Raw genomic sequence first — 24399 nt, 5'->3', positions numbered from 1 at the left:
GTGCAAAATTACAGCATCTAGCCTTGAAAATTGCCCTAGTGGCAAACAGTACTTTGTGGTACTGTGATAAACGGCTCTTAAGAAGCAGTAATCATTCTGGGAGAGACAATAAGCCGTTTTATATGTGCTGGTGCGAAAGGCCTAAAAAAACAAAATCTTGGAGTTTTGTGTTTGTGAGTATTGTATATTTACTGAAAGAGAGTGCAGTGCGTAATTTTAAGATTCACAATTGTGCACTGCGACAACTACAGTGCATACAGTATATACGCACTTCTATTAAATCCATTTTAGAAGCAGACTTGTATACTGGTAAACACATTCTCCCATATGAGAACGTGTAGCAATATTTTAAATGTACTAATCTGTTTTCAGCTCTGTACTCCTGGAGCTTTTTGTCAGCTGCATGTTTACTTTAAACGTATTTACCTAAACTCTAATTGGCAGCAGATGATTTGAATGCCAGCTAATAACTTTAATGGGACTCATTTGTCAGCGTTTACAGAGTTGGAGCACTAATAACCACGGCACAGTAATAACTTGTAATTTGATGGCATATTTATTACAATAACAGACATTTTAGATGAGGGGGGCAAAAAAGAGACTCACTGAAAAGCACTCAATTCCCAGAACTGCCAAAAAGCTAATTATTGCTAGCTAATTAATAGTAATAGTAAGAAATATGCTGAACATGTTCACATGCTTTCCCTCAGCTCTCTCGAATTATTACTCTGCCTACGACTCACTCTTTTTAAGCTCCTGAAGCAAAAAAACAAACAAAAAAACCACACAAAAAACAACACTTAAGCTATTTTTATTTCTAATAAAAGTGCCTCCACACCCACTTCTATAGGTTAAGAGTTTAGGTTAAATTCAGTTGTACTTGGGCATATTCATGTTATTTATTTATTGCCACCAACATATTTAAAACATATTAAAAACAAATTTTTCTAAAGCCTGATTTTTATTCTTCATGTTTTCAGCTTGTCAGGAAGACAAACTCTTCATCAAATATTCCTTGGTGTAAGTAAAAGGTATCACTTCTAATGCCATTTTGCCATCTAGCAAAACGGTGACTGTTAAATGTCATTTCTGTCCAGGCCCACAGAGCACAACCTAGCCATTTCACAGCACCAGTAATTGAGTCAGAACCCCCTCAGCCGAGGCCAAGACAAACCAAGACCGGACATGAGCGCTATTTGTAATGTGGCGTGGCAATCCACTGAGGCATGGTTCGACAAAGTGAAATGCCAAAGGAATGCCAGTGCTACCTACCAAGACGCCAGCTAGCCTAATAAAGCGTAATGCCTGTGGAGGAAGCTGAGACACAAAATGAAGTGTAATTCCATTTAGAAGCAAATAAACAACAAAGTGTGCTTATTTAAAAAACTGACTAGTTTCCTGATTGATATTTGCTGTGCAGGCGAGGCCAAGCAAAAGTGGCAATGTGACACTTGGATTTGCTCCGCTGCGTTTAGCACTACCTGGGAAAACTGTTATTACTGCACACGAAGAGAAAACGAGTCGAGAAGAGATTTGAGGCGGACCACAACAAAAAAGTCTGGCTGTAGGTAATCCTGCCGATTCTTCTGCGATCATGAAAAGACACGTGTGTGTGTGTGTGTGTGTGTGTGTGTGTGTGTGTGTGTGTGTGTGTGTGTGTGTGTGTGTGAGTGAGTGAGAGTGAGAGTGAGAGTGAGAGAGTGAGTGAGTGAGTGAGTGAGTGACAGAAAGAGACTGGTTTCTGATGAAAAGGTTTGCACTAAGCTGATTACCACCTCTGTGTGACTCACCTTTGTTGTCAATAAGGAAGGTGTATGACGCGAGCGAGTCTTGATAGTATGTAACATCCTCCAAGATGTACGCCAAGTTCACATCCACCCCAACCACTCCCAGGAGCTGGTTACCAAAATAACACGGCCGGCTCACAGTCATAATAAACCCTGTGGAAAGTACAGGCAACTATGTAAGGTTCACTTCAGGTTTAAGCTTGCCACACTAAGCGCTTTTATGAATGGGTGTAAATAGGTGAATGAGGCGTGTTGTATAAAGCACCTATAAAGTCCTCCAGGAGAGCAGAAAAGCTCTGTATAAGAACCAGTCCACTTATCATTTATATAGTGTGTCAAATCACAGCTGCCTCAAGGCGCTTTATATTGTACTTTATATAGTAAATAACATTAAATAATACAGAGCGTACAATAATACAAGATGATCAACGTCTGTAGAGTTTAGCTAGCTGCTCGGCACTGTATTGGCACACGGCACTGAATTGGATAACAACTTAAACTTAGTTATAGCACTTACAGAAAGACATCTACTGCATTTGCATTTTTACCCACTGCTTTTTAATCCATTATTGCACATTTAAATATGCCATATGACAGAACAAAATCTAGAGTGTGATTAAAATGGTGGCTGGACTGTTTTACATTTTGAGAAGTTGAGGCTAATAAAAGATTAAATGTGGTGTTGATGCCGTCAAAAAGGTCTCAACTGACCTAAATGTGAGGATTTCAAAGCTAATCAGGAATTAGAGTAACTCAACATGATATTACTTCCTCGTGATAAGTATGGTATCACAATGCAGGGATTTTGTAATAATCCGCACAATGCATTTATCTTTTAATTATATTTACTCACTGCACTGTCATATTAATTTTGTTGCAATAGTGTGTGCCCATATAATGACGTGTTCCTTTTTTTGCCTTATTTACTTATTTACCACTACCATGAGGGTTGACAAAGCAATGGCTGCCAGTTGTGGTTCAGCATCAGTTCAGTATGAAGTTTCCTTTGGTGCAGTTCGGGCCACACTACTCACCATCTCCCATCGGGTCGGTGTAGGGTAGGCTGAAGCGAGCCAGGTCAATCATGCGATTGGGCAGATTGATGTAAAAACGCCCCACTGTCGTTTCCAGGTTGCTCAGTTGGTTCAGCACCATCATGCTGCCCTTCACCACCGGCATTACTGAAGCTCCTGCTGACCCAGACGAGCGGTCTCGGTCAGATGTTCGGTCAATGCCGTACTTCAATGAGTTCTGCTCGGCGAGGTCCCTCAGGAAGGCCAGCTCCTTCAGGCCTGTAATTCCCTCTGCAAGAGGAGGGAGCGGTGTAGAATATGAGCGTAAAAAAAAAAAAGAGTAGACTCGATGACGGAATTTGTTTGATTTAATCAAGCAGGGATATTAGGAACAAATCCATAGCAGATGGTTTGGCTACAGGACTGTTGGACAGGGTAATTGTGCAAATCAAAAGAGCAGGGAGTGGTTGAAGCGGAGCTAAAAAAGAGTAAATAGTTCTTCACTAAAGAGTGCATGACTCAAATTCCTATTATAAAAAGGCAACCCACTCTTCTTCATGTCCCTACGAGCAACAAGACAATTCCTTGAAGGAGTAGGAGAAGAAGTCACATCCTTTCCACCAAACGGTCAGTTAATTCAAAACAATTTCAAGTTCAATTTTTAGTGCAATGAATCTTCTGGTCATCAGCAATGAGCTTGCGTCATCTGGATCATAACTAACACTGCCATCAAAATTTCAAACTGATTTGCCATCACCAGCGAGCCCCAACTTGTGATCCTGCATCGTGATCTCTATAAGCTTTTACCTGTACAGTCCCATGCATCTGCCAAGCCCAGCTGTCATCTGTCAAGCTCAGAGATTGTGACATAAACGAATCCCTCATCGCTTTAAAGAAAATATACAATTGAGACCTTAATGCACACTTCAGACCATCTTTCCAAGCCTCATAAGGTCATTTAGACGAGGACGAATAACTGTGGCTGGCCCTGACAGCTGTGACATGGAACATTTGGCATCTGACAACCTATTGGGAAGGATAGAGCAAGTATCCAATCGCTGAATGGATTACAGCAGAATTCCTTTTTAATGCCAGGGCTCTGCTCCTGTGATCATTACACTGGGCCTGACAAGGGAGCCAATGCAGCCACGGGTGGCAGTTTCAACCAGAGTGGATTTTTTATCCACTTGTATCTGTTCACTTTAACCTGTGAGGGAAAAATGTTTGCAATCCATCATTCTTTTCACCTCCTTTGTTTGGTGTGACTGCTATGACCTGACATTAACAAGCTTTTTCATTCAATCTGACACAGGCCTGCACGAGAAAAAAAAAATGAAATGGTAGATGTGCACCATATACCAACTTGCAAAATCAATGCTCCTTTATGTTTCTACCACTACCAAGAGTACCTTTAAACAGCCTAATATTAGAAGAAATTGAGTTTACTGCAAGATAATTCTGTGAAATCAACACTAATGTGCAACAGTAATGTCCCCCTCAGTTCCCATTTCTTTATAGCTTGGTTTCTTGTAATAATCCTTTGAAAGTTATCTTGACCAATAGTTCCAGTAGGTTTCCAGGCCAGATTCCCTTGTTTTGTTTTTTTTAAAATGCCAAAGATACCACATTTTGACAAGCATAAAATAATACTTTTGAAGAGCAAAGTGACTCCTGACTACAACTCAAGAACTGTCATATCATATGGAAAGCATCTGAATGGGAATGGCTTCATTTTTTTAGTATGACAATGATCCATAACAGCAATAAAAGCATACTGGGATAGAAAAAAAAAAAAAAAAAAAGAATGGAACCAGTAATAGTAATATCAGTAATCAGTCATGGGTTGGCCTCTCCAGACTCCAAAGAGCAATAAATGTCCTTCAAAAAGCCTGGAGAACTTCTCCTGAAGAGTACTTCTCAGGAATAGAACAATAATAAATGATTATATGATGTATTTTCATGTATGTTTGCACGTGTCAATGAACTGGTTTTCACAGCAAAACAAACAAATGAGGGGTGACTCAAGACTTGCATGGTACTGTACTGTGAACTCACTTGTGGGTCTAAAATCAGGTAATGGCTAAAAATATCTCATATATCAGTGTATTAGTTGGTTAGTAAAGAAGAAAAAGAAGTGTATTCTCTGTTTTGCATGACTAAGGTTTACTTCCCCCCCGATCAGAAAATATGGCGAGCGGTTTATTTTTAAATAGTGCAACTGTTAGATAGCATCAACATGTCCAGTGGAGATTCGAAACCATATTCTAGCTGACAAGACAGTGTTTTGGTCAGAGTATCAGACATTGTTTTGGTAACAGAGGTGGACAACAGAGACAAACACAGGAGACTGCTGATCTCCTTGAACAATCAGCACTTCACATTTGGCAGGGGATGCAGGGAATCAGACTCCCACAGCAGGCCTTTCAGCTGTGTGCAGCAGCATCAGCAACAATACAAATGTTTTTTCTGAATATGCAATGCTAATAAACTCAGAGGAGGATAGATTTCTGCATCCTTTTCATCATCTCCCTTTAAAGAGCCAAGGTCCTCTGTCAGTCACACAGAGGGTGAGCAGCACACTCTTTGAAGTCTCACTCTCTCTGCTCTTAGATGTACCTCATTTCCATTTCTCGATGCAAAAATAATTTGTATTAATGGTGGACTAAAGCAAGCGCAGCAGACACGGGTGTACGTGTGATGCAGAGGGAGACGGGAATTAGGAGGCAGATGGAAGGACAAGGACAAATTTAGAGGAAAAGGAAGCGTACTTACTGCACAGGCAGGCACAAACACAGAAAACAAAAAGCCTTTGAGGTTTTAAAAGCACCTCTCTAACCTTCAGTCCCAGCAGAGCCAAAAGGAATGAAGCACCAGATCAAGAAGTGTAGAGAAAAAAAATACACGTCCAGAGGTACGGTAAATAGAAAAACTGAATTTCATTAACTGTGTCGAATAGTTCCTTATAACAGAAAACCTGACTAAATTAAATGTAAACATTCAGGTGAAAAATAATAAAGTTTTCACCCACCATTCATGAGAGCGTACGTGAGGATCATGACAGAGTTGTTGAGGTGCCGGTTCTCCTGCCGGACCACACTGAGCGTGGCTCTCTTCACCAGCTCCGATGATTCTCGAGACGTGACGCCAGATGACAGGTAAATGATCACCATGTCTGTGGCTGATACACAAACGCACGTTTGCTACTATCAAACTCAGTGATGAAAACATGCTAAATCTACATTAGTGTCTTCTTATCTGAGACTTACTGCTCTGTTTGTTGTGACTGGTGGTGTTTCGAAGCAGCTGGAAGGCCTTCTCGAAGCCAGCTGCATGCTGCGTGGCTCCATCAGACGCCTTGACGTTCGACACAAAGGTGCTCATCTTCCTTTTCGTCTCGCTGGTGGCTGGAGACAGCAGACTTTTGTAACACTGGTCTAGAGAGCAGGAGCGAACGGTCTCTGCCACCGAAAGTACGGAGATCTGGGAAGGAGCAAAAGGGCCATCAAACCAAGAATGATAAGAGATGTAAATACAGATGCCTGATAATGAAGAAAAGCGTCCCCTTTCACAAACCTTGTCATGCTCATCTATGGCATTCAGGATAACAAGCGCTGAGTCCTTGGCGATCTGAAGCTGGGTGTCAGTTATGGAGGCTCCGTGGTCGATCATAACCACAATGTGTTTAGACTGTGGACGCACTGCAGAAACGTACACAGGCCTGCGCAGGTACACACACAGATACACAAACGGGATATGGACAGATATATGTTTTAAATTATAAACATACTCTGTTGCCTAGCAGTTTCATAGTTTTAGAGGAAGTCTGGCACCTTCTTCACTCTATGCTGTCATTACAGAGTTGGTAACACTTTATAATACAGTCTGCAACTGTGACATAACTCCCCTGTAATTAAATGAAATTTCAATGAATTTTATTCAAAATTACAATTTAATGATATTCACCTACAAATAGTTAAAGGTAGATACACAGAAATAATAATACTGTAAGTAAATTTAGGCAGTACATAATTAATTGTAAGTAATGTGTAAGTAATTTTACATAGTGCATAACCTCTGGGTGCTTTACAGGAAAAGATACTGCAAGTAATTTTAAGTACTACGTTACTTTTGGGTAATTTTGCAGAAATGCAATAAGACATCCATCATACACATCACAGAATGAATAGTTTATGAAGATGTTAAAAAAATTAATGCCATAATACAGCCTGCAAGCCAAAATGCACATTGTATTAACATGTGAAATGGGATAATATTTATTTTCCTTCAAAATTAGGATGAAATTGCACAGTACTTGTATCATTTCTGTGTCCTTGCCTGTAAAATACCTAAACTTAGGCAACATTCTATATTACTCATGTACTATATGAAATTACTTATACATTACATACAAATTATGAAAACTAATTATAGTATAATTATTTTTTGTTTCTTGCACACACCTGATTCGTTACCCTCTTACTCTAGTGTACATATTTTTAAGTATTTGTAAGTAAATATAATTAATTTGCAATTTAAAATAAAATGCATCGAAAGTCTATTTAAATATAGGTGACTCACACTGTTAGTTGTGGACCATATTATTCAATTTTCAATTTTGTTATTTATATAGCACCAAATCACAACAACAGTTGCCTCAAAGCACTCTATATTGTAAGGGAAAGACCCTTCGATAATACAAAGCAAACAGAGAAAAGCCCAACAATCATGACCCCCTATGAGCAAGCCCTTTGGCAACAGTGGGAAAGAAAAACTCCCTTTTAACAGGAAGAAACCTCCAGCTGAACCAGGCTCAGGGAGGGGCGGCCATCCTCTGCGAGCGGTTGGAGATGAGGGGATTACACAGTGTTACCCAACCTGCAGCTATATAAAAAAGAATCATCCAAAAGTAAGGATGTTTGGTTAATAATGCTTGATTGTGGTTGGGGTTTGAAGAAATATGACAATATTTTGAAATCCAGCAATATGACCTGTCATCAACCTTCTCAAAACAAAAACACTTCATGTTTTTAAACTCAGTGAATAAGGACTAAGAGTCTAAGTCTCAACAAAACAAAACAGGATTTATTGTTTACATCTTACTTCCCCCCCTCTCCACACACCAACTGAATTTGTTTTGGAAAAGTGAGGCTACAGTTGTCTGACGACCTGCAGCATTTGCTATGGAAAATTGCACCTCTAAAGAACAACTACCACCGTGTGTGGCTGTTGTCGAGTAATGACATGTTTCTTTCAGAAGCAACTCAAGCAACATAGCGTGAAAGCATTGGTTTGGTCTTAAAATACTGCTTACTGCAGCTAAGTTTCCTAAAAAGTTGGGATACTGTGTCAAGTAAAGAAAAGAAAAGAAAAAGAAAGAAAAAAAGAACTAAATGTTTAATTAGAAATAGTACAAACACAGTATATCAAATGTTGAAGATTCGGCTGCATACCGCTCATTGATTTGGTGAGACTTGTCATTTGAGGTATCACTGTATGTGTTATGCTTGTATTATAAGCAGGTGGAGCTGCAGAACGGTGCAGACTGTAGGGGGTCAGTGGCTCTTTGTGTGTGGTCTGCTGGACAAAGCGACACTAACATGAGTGATGTACTCACAAAGCCTCATTCATACTTGAAGCAAGCCAAGCAACGTCATTTCTCCCATGGCTGCACGCCAAACTCACTGACTTGAACAGCAATGGGAGAAATAAACAACAACAACTCAAAAGGAATATTAAAAAGAAAACAGAGGCCAATGCGAAATGCACAAGGGAGCATGAGAGAGATGGCTTTCAGCAATGGGGTGGGGTGGGGGGCGGGGAGAAGGAGAAAAAAAACCCATAACATTGGAGGTGTGAAATTCCAGTAGGCTTTAGTGGTAAAGAGCCACATTCCTACCAATGGCATGTGTGGTCGGGGTGTATGAGGGCAGGATGCCATCAACATGCCCTCTAGGCCACCCCACAGCAACTGGCAGAGGAGGAGGGACGGAAGGCGGGGAGGGGGGTGGAAGAGGGTGAGGAAGATGAAGGCAGGAATGAGCTGCCGAAGCATCACACTTGAACAATCTTTTCCATTATTATGTGTGACATTTGCTGACAAAGTGCAAGTTGTACCTATAATCTTATTTATTTACATTGAAAACAGCTGAAGTACAACAACACGTGTTATAAGCGACAGTGGCTGTTCTATACCTGCTGCGGTGCTCGTAGTTTCCTTTACAGTGGAACTTGTGGGCGGGGAAGACTGTGAAAATGCCCTCCTCCGAGCTGAAGTACTGCCACTTTATACCCGGGTTGGACTTCAGGTTGTCTGCCAACACTGCAATAGGGAGAGAGCGAGTGAGAACAAGGAAAAAGAAAAATACATTACTAAAGCTGAATGGGGCAAATGGGAAAATATGTAGTCAGAAAGTTCAGCATACTTGGAAGCTTTTCTTGTTTGGATTTGGCGTGCAAGTTGTGAGAAACACTACATATTTCAGGAGTGAGACTGCAAGTGAGTGACAAAGCATCTACATGAGAGATCAGCCCTAAAGAAATATGCTACATGATATGTTCATGCATCATTGCAGTGATGTTTTACATTTCAATAACACCTCAACGCCTGATGGCGATGATCATAAAGTGTTGCTGGTCATATTGTCCTGTCCATAGTTCATAAGACTGTATAGCTCTTCCAGGCACTGCATTAAAAACTGAGCATTAAAAATACATCTGACCTGATTTGACTTATAGTATCTCGCATGTTTAACACAATGAGACAGACATGTGCAGCTGCTACAACACAGGACAACATATCTAACAATGCCAGCGCTGTACAGGAGGGAGAGTAGACAGGAAATACTCTCCAGAGAACAACCCTGGATAATCTAAACCGCTGTTGCACGCCACTACCTCTCTCTCTCTCTATTACAGGCCTCATTAGATATATACATAACAGACAGAGAAATTCATAACAGATCAATAGGCAGGCTTGCTTACATCTTAACATATGACAAGGACAAATACATCTGTTTAGGCCTGGCTATACCATACACAACTGTGCCAGCATAAATTAATGAAGAACAATTTCAAATTGTTAAACTACTGGTTAAATTTCTTGTATTTGAACTCTGGCTTTTGTCTGAAATTAGAACTCTACTTATGTGATACAGTCTGCTAAACATAACCAAGAATCCTGGGACCGGTCACGTCAGATGGCTCCACCCCTCCCTGAGCCTGGTTCTGCCGGAGGTTTCTTCCTGTTAAAAGGGAGTTTTTCCTTGTCACTGTCGCCAAAGTGCTTGCTCATAGGGGGTCATATGATTGTCGGGTTTTTCTCTGTATGTATTATTGTAGGGTGTACATTACAATATAAAGCACCTTGAGGCGACTGTTGTTGTGATTTGGCGCTGTATAAATAAAACTGATTTGAATTGAATAGAAAAACAGCTAAATTTGCCCCCTTTAGTCACGATTATACTCAATTATACTTACAGGGACAGCTGGAGTCATAATGTTCAAGGAGTCAATCCTGTTATGCTTCTTTTATACTTCTTGGGCACATGTGTACTCGATTCATTGTAATGTAAATTCTCAAAGGACGAGCCCGCGTTGTCAGGCAGACATGTGGACGCCTACAATTCCAATCGCACTCACTGTCGAACAGCAAACATTTATGCCACCCTGACCCAAGCGGAGCCTCACAGGCCTGTAAAGCATAGCTAAGGCTTCAGAGGCACTACTGACCTATTCACCAGCCTACTGTGATAACACTGTGTGAACTGTGATTATATTTTTAATCAGAAGAAATTAATACAAAATACTTTTTTTTTTTTAAGAACATGCTAAAATTGGCTATTTGCATCATTACTAACCCACAATAATTATAAGGTTTTGGGGGGTGGGGGTGGGGGAAGTAAAAAGATACACATACTATTTTATATTTTATATATTTTATGTGAGCATATAAATAATATTAGCTGTTATTATACGTTAGCGGATATATTGTTAGCAAAATATTTTACTTCCTTAATGTCCTCACCAACCCTGAGAACTCCAGTATTGGACAGACTCTAGAAATAACAGCCAAATACAACCTCTGCAGAGGCCTGAAGCCTATTTGCTTAAAACTAACAGAGTGATTTTTTTTAAACTGGGTCACAAAGTCAACAGTATCTTCACAGAGACCCCATCACAAAGCCAACAACTTCCTTTCCACTGACTGCAACACAAAACGGCCTTTCACAATGAGGCGTGGGGTGGGGGGTGGGATGAAGCTAGTGAGACACAAATAGAAACTTTGGGTCCTTCGCAAGGCAAAAAACAGAGACAGAGAAGAAATAGACCGTAACCATCAAAGTAGGCTTCATTAAAATAATACAATGCAGCTGTTAAAACAGCCTTTGATTGATTAAAATACAGGAATGCAGACCAGCCGTGGTGAATCCAATCAGCCTCAGTGTGCCAAAGGAACTAACAATACTATTATAAATGAACAGTCCTCCTAGTGTACATCTACATTTGGCAGCAGACTGAAGGAAGTAAGTAACACAAATGGCCATTTTGAACAACTACTTTGGTTTTATTAGCCACGCAAGACTACAATCCTTTTTTTCTTTGTAAAGACTTTAGTCTTACTGGAGTGTTTACTTTTTTAGCAAGAAATAAAAAAAAATGATTGTGGTTTTGTTAGCAGCTCTACTTTCTCACCAGCCATTTTGCCATTTCGCTGACTAATTCTTGTTATTTGTAAGATTTTTTTCCATTACCTCAAATTGGATTTAAAATTACTTGTTAATTATAGCTACAGTCTTTCCCAGACATGCTAACTACCAGCCATTGCATGTCAGCTGGGTTTCTATGATCCCCAAAATGTGGTTCTTGGCTTGTGATCACATTAAATTAATCACCTGCTAAAGAGAACCTGTTTTGACCTTCTCCAACCTTCCAGATACATTACAAACCACAGTTGTTTTCCCTCCTCTAAGGGTGGGACGGAAAAAAAACCCCAAGCCAAATGTTCAACTAACGCTTAAACAAGTTACAGAAAACAGATAAATCAGAGAGCTGCTGTGAAACTGTCCAAGGGTCAAACATTATAAACTTCAACGCCAGGCTACATTTACTTTGCGAGGAACGTCTTTTTGGAGACATAGCAGGTTTGCCAATCATACAGTGGGGCAAAAAAGTATTTAGTCAGCCACCGATTGTGCAAGTTCCCCCACCTAAAATGATGACAGAGGTCAGTAATTTGCACCAGAGGTACACTTCAACTGTGAGAGACAGAATGTGAAAAAAAATCCATGAATCCACATGGTAGGATTTGTAAAGAATTTATTCGTAAATCAGGGTGGAAAATAAGTATTTGGTCAATAACAAAAATACAACTCAATACTTTGTAACATAACCTTTGTTGGCAATAACAGAGGTCAAACGTTTACTATAGGTCTTTACCAGGTTTGCACACACAGTAGCTGGTATTTTGGCCCATTCCTCCATGCAGATCTTCTCGAGAGCAGTGATGTTTTGGGGCTGTCGCCGAGCAACACGGACTTTCAACTCCCGCCACAGATTTTCTATGGGGTTGAGGTCTGGAGACTGGCTAGGCCACTCCAGGACTTTCAAATGCTTCTTACGGAGCCACTCCTTTGTTGCCCAGGCGGTGTGTTTTGGATCATTGTCATGTTGGAAGACCCAGCCTCGTTTCATCTTCAAAGTTCTCACTGATGGAAGGAGGTTTTGGCTCAAAATCTCACGATACATGGCCCCATTCATTCTGTCCTTAACACGGATCAGTCGTCCTGTCCCCTTGGCAGAAAAACAGCCCCATAGCATGATGTTTCCACCCCCATGCTTCACAGTAGGTATGGTGTTCTTGGGATGCAACTCAGTATTCTTCTTCCTCCAAACACGACGAGTTGAGTTTATACCAAAAAGTTCTACTTTGGTTTCATCTGACCACATGACATTCTCCCAATCCTCTGCTGTATCATCCATGTGCTCTCTGGCAAACTTCAGACGGGCCTGGACATGCACTGGCTTCAGCAGCAGAACACGTCTGGCACTGCGGGATTTGATTCCCTGCCGTTGTAGTGTGTTACTGATGGTGACCTTTGTTACTTTGGTCCCAGCTCTCTGCAGGTCATTCACCAGGTCCCCCGTGTGGTTCTGGGATCTTTGCTCACCGTTCTCATGATCATTTTGACCCCACGGGACGAGATCTTGCGTGGAGCCCCAGATCGAGGGAGATTATCAGTGGTCTTGTATGTCTTCCATTTTCTGATGATTGCTCCCACAGTTGATTTTTTTCACACCAAGCTGCTTGCCTATTGTAGATTCACTCTTCCCAGTCTGGTGCAGGTCTACAATACTTTTCCTGGTGTCCTTCGAAAGCTCTTTGGTCTTGGCCATGGCGGAGTTTGGAGTCTGACTGTTTGAGGCTGTGGACAGGTGTCTTTTATACAGATGATGAGTTCAAACAGGTGCCATTCATACAGGTAACGAGTGGGGGACAGAAAAGCTTCTTACAGAAGACGTTACAGGTCTGTGAGAGCCAGAGATTTTCCTTGTTTGAGGTGACCAAATACTTATTTTCCACCCTAATTTACGAATAAATTCTTTACAAATCCTACCATGTGAATTCATGGATTTTTTTTTCACATTCTGTCTCTCACAGTTGAAGTGTACCTCTGGTGCAAATTACTGACCTCTGTCATCATTTTAAGTGGGGGAACTTGCACAATCGGTGGCTGACTAAATACTTTTTTGCCCCACTGTACATCATCCCTGCCCAGCCACTCCATCCGTCTCTCCGGGCTTCACATAAACAGGAACCACTCAGTTGTGTTGACAGTGGAAGAAGGGTTCTGTATACATCTGTCAGGCTACAGTACTCCATTCTGCCACAAATGTTTAGATCTTCCTATTGAGACAAGCTAAGAAACTGGAACTAAATGAAAGCCATTTCCTCCAATCTTACTACTCTTGACTATCAGCAAATGACCTCACTTACTATGATCCAGATATTACACTTCCAGTGGCACTCTCCAAAGTGTATCCTCATTCTAGCCCCACTTTAATATATTTCTTTTTGAGGAGATTGTAGGAGAACTTTTTAAAATGCTTTCACAGCAGCATTTATTTCCTGTGAATTTCTGTTTTCTTTACTTACTTTTCTACCAAATAACTTTTGTATGTAAGAATGCAAATGTTTGCCTATAGCACACATTAAATGGTCTGTAGCCTGCCAGTTTGAGTCAATGAGGTCTGAGTGCAAAATCAGCTCCAGCTAATCCAGAAGTCAAGTGATTTCACAACTAGTGACTGCTCCTGCTCAGCTTCCTGTGCTTTTCTCAGGCAGCACACTCCCCTTAACCACACAGACACTTTCTCATTATTGTATATACTAGAACGCAAACCATGCAAACTATGGAAAATGTTTAGATTTCTCCTGTTTAGTAAATATTATATGTACTATGTGTTTTGTGTGAGAATTAAAGTATTTCCTAAAGGTGGGAACAATGACATACAACTGCTGCAAGCAGAGGTGGGTAGTAACGAGTTACATTTACTTACGTTTTAGAAGAACATATTGTTTTACCTTCATTGCACCATACTTTTTACTTTTACTTGAGTACATTTACTTTTACTACTTTTACTAAGTTATATTTGACAATATTTGACTTACTACTTTTTAAAAATAATTAATTTCACACATTGGATAATACTACTAATAATGGATCATGCCGCCTGGAGGCTACCTGTAACTCTTTCACCAATCAGACGTAGCCATGCAGTCTCATGACCAGATATAAAAGGCAGGCCGAGCAGCCCAAGCCTTTCAAACTAGTGGACACAGACTGAAGAAACACATCAAGAAATGGCAGAGGCAACTGTCTGCACCAAAACTGAAGAGGATAAACACCCTTGGCCACATATACAAAGCATGTTTCGCTTTAAAGGAGTACAAAAGAACAGCTATATAATGCGATGTCTTCTGTGTGAGCCAAAACAAACAGACATTTCAGCGTACAAAAACTCAACATCTAACCTGAGGAAACATGTCGCGGTAAGTTTGGTCTAAATGTCTTTTTAGCTATGCTTAAGTGGTTAACACATGAATTAAATGGCTAAATTTAATGACCTAATAATTTCATTCTGGTGTGTTGCGGTGAGGACACTGGTCCCCGAGGACTGGAGCTTTGCACCCATGGGTTATAGGATCACAGTCTTAGGCCTTGTCCACATTAAAAATTAAATTTTAAAAATTGTGCATATCCAGAATCACTCCCTTTCTCTCCTAGAAAAACATTAGAATAGTAATTAAGCTGGTTTAATATTTTTCTTTTCTCCACAAGTGACTTTTGTCTTGACTCTTTCTTCAAAGAACTACAGTTATTAAGGTGTAGAAGTTTATAAAGATTATAAAGGTTCTAAACATTTTTTGAAGCAGAATCTATTGACTTGCACTGCTTGTGTGTGTGTGTGTGTGTGTGTGTGTGTGTGTGTGTGTGTGTGTGTGTGTGTGTGTGTGTGTGTGTGTGTGTGTGTGTGTGGAAACTCACTTAATGTAGGCACGACTTTGGTTTCTCTTCCCTTTCTGTCGTGTTTGGATCAAATCTGACTGATTTACAACTTAAAACACACAAATATTGTGTTTTACATCTGATTGCCTCATGATACCTTCCACACTATGCACTTGAACATATAAAAGTGATGATCACCTCTTTGAATTTTGAGTGTTTTAATGAACATCTGTTAGGACTTCTATTAGCACACGTAGTGTTCCCGTTCAAAAGTGACCAACATAGAAAATGAATGGGAATCCACCCACTGAACTGAATTTGGTGGTGAAAAATGGTTTTTATGCTAGTTGAACTCTCCAGTTTCATTCATCCCCCACCCCTTACTGTAGCACTCCCAGACAAAATTGAGTGGTCTGTTTTAACAGCTCTTAAATTAGCATAACAAACATTTTTCACCACCAAATTCAGTTCAGTGGGTCGTTAGTGGGCCATTCAGTAGGTCGTTCAGTGTGTCTTTCATTTGGTCATTCAGTGGGCCGTTCAGTCAATGGCGGTGGGGAGGTGAACACGACAGGAGGGTTAAAAATATGGGAACATTGTTTTTTAAAAAGTGTATAGAAATTGCTTAGTCACATGTAGTTTCATGGTCTATTTTTTCTGCCAACAGAGGGTTCACGCCACCAAAATGAAGATGTATACAGAATTAATGGACCACCACAGAAAACGAAAGTCGTCCACCGAGCCACCTATGAAGAATGCAAAACTTACAGATTCTTTCACTGGCTCTAGGCGGGTAACACAAGCAACGTTTGACAAGCTTCTGCTTACGTTTGTATGTGAAGCCAACCAACCATTTTCTATAGTTGAGACATCGTCCTTCAAGACTATGATGGAAACCTTGCAAACTCAGTGTACAGTAATGACAAGGAAAACATTGTGCTCAAAAATACAAGAAGCTGCGAAGAACATGAAAAGCATAATCATCAAAAAACTGAGCACTGTGAACTATGTTGCTACCGCAACAGACTGCTGGTCTGCCAGACAGCATAGCTACTTGGGAGTGACTTGTCACTGGATAGATGACATCTCTTTTGAAAGGCATTCTGCTGCACTAGCTTGTAGACCTCTTAAAGGTTTGCATACATTTGATGTTCTTGCTGCAGCATTAGAAGAAATCCATTCAGAGTATCACATCAGAGAAAAAGTGACCAGGACGACAGTGGTTCAAATTTCTTGAAGGCCTTTCAATTATATGGTGAGGAGAAAGAGGAAGAAACAACCAAATGGCAGGAGGATGGTGGGTCTATCCTTGATGATGCAGAAGACAGTGAGTTAGAGGTGGAGTGTCAAGATGTCTTTGCTGTTTTGAATGACAACACAGGTCTGGAGTACCAGCTTCCAAGGCACCAAAAGTGTGCGTGTCATCTACTCAATCTTATATCAACAGTTGATGCCACTGCTGCAGAAGCTACCAATAATACATACAAGAGGCTGTCTCAGAAGAAGCTGAGGAGGCTGGAGTCATCTTGCAAAATGTGTAGACCTCTTGTTGATGCGCTGCGGGACGGGATCCAGAAACGTTTTGGAGAAATAATGAAAGACCCTGAGATGACTGCAGCTGCAATACTTCTACCAAGATTCAGAACATCCTGGTCCACAGAGGGAAGCATCTTAAAAGCTGGTATATTTATCCATTAAATTGTGAGCCACTAGATATTGACTTATAATGACTTTCCTTGTTACTGTAACTTGGGATTATAGTGTTAGTTAGAAACAAACATCTCCGGTGTGATAAAAATCTTTCACCAGTAGCTCGGCAGTCTATACAGCACAGTAATGCACAGACCTAACCATACATCTTTCCACAGGTCTGAACTTTATCAGAAATCAACTAGACACAGAGCTGGATGAGGCCAGCACAAACAGCAGCCTATCTGACGAAGATGTCTTCTTTGGATCCATGGGGTCAGGAAAGCCAGAAGCAGGGGAGCTGGAGAGGTACCTTTCATGTCCATTCACTGGAGTGGATCTATTGCAGAGCTTTCCTCACATCAAGAAGCTGTCAATCAAAGTCAATACAGCTCTTCCTGCATCTGCAGCCTGTGAGAGACTTTTTAGTCAGGCAGGACTCCTGTTCACTGCCAAACAGTCACAGCTTCACAGCAAGAACCTTGAGAGCCAACTGCTGCTGAAGCTTAACCATCATTTCACTGAGTGAAGAAACTATTTATGGGAAAGTGAGCCCTCTTGTATGTACGTCACATCGTGGAAGTTTGTATTTGTCTTTTATAATTGGTTTTAATCTGATTTTAGTGTAGTTTTTATTTGCATCATTTTATTCTGTTTGTATTGCATGTTTTTAGTGTTGTTATATGACATTGTGTTAATCCACTGTGTATATTGAGGTATTTTAGTATACAAAGAACATTTTATAGTTTTGTTAGAATTGCGTTTATCTATTCCTGGTGAATTTTACTGCAGATGTTTGTTTTGTTTCTTGTTTTTAGAATTATTGTTTTATTCCTGCTGTCCACATTGGGGAATAAACTTTTCCTGATTATACCTGTCGCATCTCTGTGCTCTGTGTTTCTGATTCGCTTGCTCCCTCTTTGTATTTAAAAGAACCACCCCTAGTCTGACATTCTTTAGCTTTAGTGTCTACACACATATGTTGAAGTTGCCTCGTTCTAATGTTTTCTGTAGGTACTGGTTAAAAAAGCTTTGTTGTTAAAAACTAATCTGGAAATTAGAATTGTTGTGCCTTATTTTGTTAATGGTTTTACATATATTCTATTTGAAAATACTAAAAATTTGTGCATTTCTTTAAACAAACTAAAAAAAACCAGACATTACAACCAGTTACTCAGTACTTGAGTAGTCTTTTCCGATCCAATCAGCTTTAGATGGCGACTTTTCACTTTTACTTGAGTATCATACTACATGCCATAATTAGTTTAGCTAAAGTCATATGAATGCTGTGTAAGTAGAAGAAAACTGTTATTTGCCAGCTTGTCAAAGATGGCAGATTGCCTCTGGCATGCTAAATATGAGTCAGTATATACAGTGGCACTTAAGTTTAAAGAGAGTTAAAGGTGCTGAAAGAATATCGGTATGTACAAGTGTGCATATACTTCAGATTGATGGATGAATTGTTGTCACATAGCATCTTTAACCTAGACAGTGGCTATAACTTCTTAAAAGACAGCCTACAAAAACACAATTCAGACAAAGGGCCGAAAATGGATTACTCCAACTTGTTGGTACTGATATCTCCAAATCCATCCACCATCTTTCCCTTCAATTCAACAGAAAATGGAAGGTAGGAGGAGAGAGAATGGACAAAATACAATAAACTCTCCAATCAGCCCTCACTCCTCCTTCCTCTAACTTCATTTATCATTCTCTCCCTCTCAATTATCCCTTGCTCTCACCCACACGGGCCCTCCCTCCCCTCTGTGGCTGCTTGTTTAGACTGGGCCGAGACAAATGGAAGGGAATGAATACACTGAGAGTGTGGGGGTCAATGAGGGCTGAATGTGGTGGTGGTGGGGGGGAGGGGTAACATGAACTTGTCGTGACTGACTTGTAAGGAAAATAAAACCCTGACGATGGTGACGTGTTATGAATGGCAGTCATTATGAATGGTTTACAGAAAAAGTACCAGGGTGGGATATTTGGGGAGGGAAAAAGCAATTGGGTGAAGGCAGCAATGAGATGACGGAGATGGGTTATATCCATGGTTTGACTCAGATATGTGGCTAAGTAAGTTAAGAAGTCCTCAGAAAATTTTTGGGATTTTGCAGCAAACATTAGATTAGAAAATATCAATTTGTAGAGCCAAATCTAGGAAGCTTTGAGTAGTAATAATTATTACTCCCAATTCCGCACGATACTGGCTCCACAGAGTTGTTGCTAACACAGTCGCCTAACAAATAAAAGATCTCTGCTTCAGTTAGGGGAGGAGACCCAAAGCCTTTTGGGGTTGTGTCAGGAAGGACTAGCTACTAGGGCAACCCGTGACTAAGGGGCATTATGTGGACATAATAAATGAATGCATTTTTAATTGTTTTTTTTTTTTAAATTGGAAGTTAAATTGATCATTACAACTGGTCAACACAACGTTGGATGGCAATATTTTTAAAATACTTGTAAAAATGTCTCTCACTGATCAGTGAGATTTACCTCTAAGGCCAGCAAAAAATGAAAGTGCAGCTCACTGAATAGCTGGAAGTGATTTTAACAAGTGACTGAGTAAAACTGTAAAGTTAATAGACATCAGGAAACAGGTTCAATATTCTGGAGTCTGTGCATATACTTCTTTTCTGGAAATAGAGAGCGCATGCTAGGGAGCAGAACTGGGGAAAACAAAGCAGCAGGAGGAAAGTTGCCTTTGCCTGCCTTTAGTCAATTTTGTCCATTTTATTCTTAATCAAATACAGAAAGACATGCAGTGCAGACACATATGGGAGTTTTATGTGGTAGTATTCTGCAATGTGCTTATGCAATTTGGAACAAGGCAGGGAGAACGCCATAAAACTACTTTCCATCACTTCTAATAGCTACAAGGGGAGTTTCGAGGTTGCGTACAGCATGTGTGCAATTGCATACAATTGCACCCGATTTATGTGAGCTGATGAAAACAAAACTGAGAAGCCTTTTTTCAACAGGATGATAACACATAAAGTGCGAGTACAACTGCAGATGAGAGATCAAAGTCGAACAGAGTACTTTGGACACAGACAGCTTATTATTTTAATCTGACATCAATTATATATTTTTTAAAAACACTGCAGAGGCAAAGAACACACATTCTTAATTTAAAAACTGGGTGCCATGGCAACTGCTGGCAAATGATTGCCTGCTTCAAATAAAGTCAAAAAATGGCTTTTAAAAGTTTGAATGCTTTAAAAGTTGTGTGTGTCTGTGTGTAATTTGTAGAGATGGCACGATACCACTTTTTTATGTCCGATACCGATACCGATATCATAAATTTGGATATCTGCCGATACCGATATGAATCCGATATAGTGTTTTTTAATCAACAAAACTGTTTTTTTTTTTTAAATATCTTGCTGCATTTTGTATAAGTTCATACTCAAGTTTAAAACAACAAGTACACTAAAGCTATTCTGTTATACCTGTATGCAAAAAAAAAATATTTCATAGTTCAGCAATACTGATCAATCTAATAAACTTAAACCTACACCATCCTCCCTATTCTGGTATTTTAAAGAGTACTTAGCGTAAATATTAAGCAACCTAACTAATAGGGTTCCAACTCCCAGCAACAACAAAAATAAATAAATAAAAAATAGGGAACCACCCCTCACGCTCCACCTCATGATGCTTAATCGACGTAATCAACCTTAATTTGATGCAGTGTGAAAAAAATGCACAGAAATCAATTATTTTTCAAGAAATATTAAATAGATTCAACATCTTTCTTCAACAAAATTGCAGACTGCACAGATGGTACCTTCCCAAAGGAAAAAGTACTATAGCTTACTAGGGTATATATATTAGACTTAATAGTTACTATATACAGTAATTGACTTCTATTCATTTTACATCAAATTAAAACTTTGGGTGTCAGATAATTATTTATTAAAAGCTCGACATTTTAAATGAGAATAAGAAAGAAAAGTATGTCTTTGTGCCCCCTTTTCCCTGTTAATGCCCTATCAGCCCCCCTGGCTAAACTTTGCTAGATCCGCCCTTGCACAGTTACCAGCCGTCAGCTACGTAGAAAAAGATCCTCGAGTAGAAAGTAATAATAAATAAATTCTAACAACAGCTTATCAAGCTTAAACGTGCTGCTGTTGTTCAGCCGCTGGTTTCCTCTTTCTGGTGCAAAGTGGGCCAAAAACAAACCAGAGACACGGACTCGCGACAGAAAAGCCGATCAGCTGATCATTAAGCAGTTTCATGATTGAAGTAGCAGCCAGAAGAGGCAGTCGCTCCATATATTGTTTGGTAAGCTTAACGCAGGAATGCTTTACAAACATTCAGAGATGGACTTACACACTTGCTTTACTTCTCTCGGGGATAACTTTGTCGGAGATGAAATGCCGGGTTGCCATCGAAGCTCCACATGCTATCCAGACCACCAACAGGTCCCGCATGCCACAGCCGCTCTATCACGTGATGCATACGGCTCCGACGTGCTAACGTTCTGAGGTGAGTTACGGCGTGTTGCAAGTTTTGTGAGGTGCTTTCGTGATATTTAATGGATCGGATTACATTTTTTATTTTTCTCCGATATCCGATCCAGTAATTTAGGTCAGTATCGGACCGATACCGATACGTAATATCGGATCGGTCCATCTCTAGTAATTTGTTAAAGCAGGCCAGCTCATGGACTACCAAATGATAGTTCCCTCATTGGATCTGTATGTACCGTGTGTGTGTGTGTGTGTGTGTGTGTGTGTGTGTGTGTGTGTGTGTGTGTGTGTGTGTGTGTGTGTGTGTGTGTGTGTCAACAGACCTGAGTTGAGGTCCCGTCCGGGGTTGAAAGCTCGGTTGTTGACGGTGGGGGAAAGTCTGTCACAGCAGATGGTCTTGGAGACATTGATATTGAAGTTTCCATCAAACCTAAATGCACACAAACAGGCAACATTTGAGAATTTATAGAGCGTGTGTCCAACTCATTTGTTGTTGGAGCTGCTCTGGCTTTTCTCTCAGCACAGATTTACAACTGCTCCACCACTTTACTTCCTATAAAACGAAAACCTGCAGATGTGCACACAGAGCTCATCAGACTTTAGAGAATTGCTTGTCGGCCTGCTAAATATTGATATTTACCAAGATCTACATAAATTGCACAATTAATAAAAGATATATGGCATGTGGAGACATAAGATCAATGAACATGAAACGTCAGCTGAAACTAATAGATTATGCTTTCTTATATTTGAGCTACACTACATCACTAACTGAATCATTTGTTGCTCAGACCTCTAAAGCTGAAGTTTCAGCTAGTGAACAATACTTTTCATGGAAAACTGCTTGATTCCCGCTTTTTCCTCTAACAAAGCTAATGCCCAGTTCCCTGAATACATATGAATGTGATTCTAAGAAGGGCCGTCGGCCTAATTGGATGATTCAAAGCATCTGTTAAAGCGCCCCAACGTCTGCTGTTTGTCTCCATGTCAGACGTTTCATTTTTCCCCTCATTCCCCCCCCCCCCCCAGTGTCATTTTGAACAAAACACTACAGTGACCACAGTGAAAATGCAGCTTTTCTGTGGTTGTGGAATACACACTTACCAGCCACTTTGTTAGTTACACCTGTTCAACTGCTTGTTACTGCAAACATCTAATTAGCCAATCACACAGCAGCAACTCAACATGTTTAGGCAAGTAGACATGGTCAAGGCGACTTAATGAAGTCCAAATCAACCATCAGAATGGAGAAGAAAGGTGATTTAAGTAACTACAAAAAAAGACATGGTTGTTGGTGCCAGACCCACTGTCCTGGGTATTTTAGAAACTGCTGATCCACTGGGATTTTCCCCACACTGCCACCCTACGGTTTACAGAGAATAATCTGAATAAGAGAAAAAAATCCAGAGTGTGCCAGTTTGCTGAGCGAAAATGCCATGGTGACATCAGAGTAGAATGGTCAGACTACTTTGAGCTGATAGGAAGCCAAAAGCAAGCTACAACTTAAGCTGCACGCTGAACCTTGAAGCAGATGAGCTACGGCTGCAGAAGACCACACAGATTGCTACTCCTGTCAGCTAAGAACAGGAAACTGACGCTGCAGCTTGCATAAGCTCACAAAAATTGGACACAAAAGTGTGAAAACATTGCCTGTTCGGATGAGTCTCGCTTTCTACTGTGACATTCAGATGGCAGGGTCAGAATTTGACATAAACCACACAAAAACACGAATCTATGCTGCCAGGCTAATGATAGTGGTCGTGTAATTGTGTGGGGGATATTTTCTTGGCACACTTTGAAGCACTGAGCACCAACTGAGCATCATTTAAACACCACATTCTACCTACATATTGTTCCTGACCGTCAAACCCCTTATGAGCACAGTGTACCCATCATCTGATGGTTACTGCACTTAAACATGCCAAGTCAACATCTCAGTCTGGTTTCTTGAACACATGAGCACCGTTGGGATGTGGCATAAAGGGAGATTCACAATATGGATGTGCAGCCAACAACTCCGCAGCAACTGTGTGATTCTATCGACTCAATATGGATCAAAATCCATGAGGAATGTTTCCAGCATCGTGTGGCATCTGTGTGAAGAAGAAAGGAAGGCAGTTCTGAAAGCAAAAAATGTGTGAATTGGGGGGGGGGGGGGGGGGGGGGGTGTCTAACAGTACTAGCCAGGGGTATCTAATAAAATGTCTATGGGAGCACAGTTGGTAAATTTATGTGCATGTACAATGATAAGGTTGGAGCAAAGTAGAGTTTTTACAGCCTGACAGGGTACAACGTTGACTGCTCAAGCAACATGTTTGTTTAAGTCAAATACTACCTAAGATGAAGTAACACTATGCAGAAATTGAGAAATGAACAGGAATCACTTTAGTTATCGCTATGCATCAGTGCAGTTTAACAAAAACACAAATATGACACAAATGTGAAAATTCAAATGTAAATAGGCTTTAAACATATATATACAATTACAATGGGTGCACGCTAACAAAACAGTAACGACAGTCGAGCCAATTAACACCAGTGTCTGACATTCCGAGTTCAGCTTAAGGTTATGCTCAACATGTGAAGAGATTAAAGTGGAAAAGAATGGTGGGTGGGCTCAGAGAAGAAATGCTGACAATAACCGCCTCCATCATTTACATCAACAAAGCAAACTTCCAAACAAACAGAACCGCAGAAATGTTTGGTCACCGTATTGTTCTCAAGCCCTTGTGACACTTTGTGATACATGTCAACATTTAATGAGGCCACAGATTTGAACTTTCTCCGCCCAAACCAGACCAAGTAGCCGATAAAGAAGGATGCAATTAACCAGGAAATGTAAGCAGATATGTGGGCCAGACCATCTTCAGTATTTATAGTGTCTGCTCCTTATCTTTTTTGAGGGCCTTAAAAAAAAAAGAAAGCGCTCTAG

General features: G+C 40.4%; 1 protein-coding gene across 1 annotated transcript in view; it reads right to left on the bottom strand.

Moving 5' to 3' along the window:
- Positions 1 to 24399, bottom strand: part of cachd1 (cache domain containing 1) — a 104220-nt gene that overhangs the window by 25567 nt on the left and 54254 nt on the right. Inside the window, exons 4-10 of the mRNA XM_080888028.1 lie at positions 21791 to 21897; positions 8993 to 9119; positions 6374 to 6518; positions 6067 to 6280; positions 5829 to 5978; positions 2822 to 3091; positions 1791 to 1940 (exon numbers count right to left, since the gene is read on the bottom strand). Of these exons, the coding sequence (XP_080744154.1) occupies positions 1791 to 1940; positions 2822 to 3091; positions 5829 to 5978; positions 6067 to 6280; positions 6374 to 6518; positions 8993 to 9119; positions 21791 to 21897 (1163 nt within the window). The remainder of the gene's footprint in view (positions 1 to 1790; positions 1941 to 2821; positions 3092 to 5828; positions 5979 to 6066; positions 6281 to 6373; positions 6519 to 8992; positions 9120 to 21790; positions 21898 to 24399) is intronic.

The sequence above is a fragment of the Rhamphochromis sp. 'chilingali' genome (assembly GCF_963969265.1).
Source record: "Rhamphochromis sp. 'chilingali' genome assembly, chromosome: 7".
Taxonomy (NCBI): domain Eukaryota; kingdom Metazoa; phylum Chordata; class Actinopteri; order Cichliformes; family Cichlidae; genus Rhamphochromis; species Rhamphochromis sp. 'chilingali'.
The sequence above is the reverse complement of the archived record's forward strand: the minus strand, read 5'-3'. Positions and strand labels throughout refer to the sequence as shown.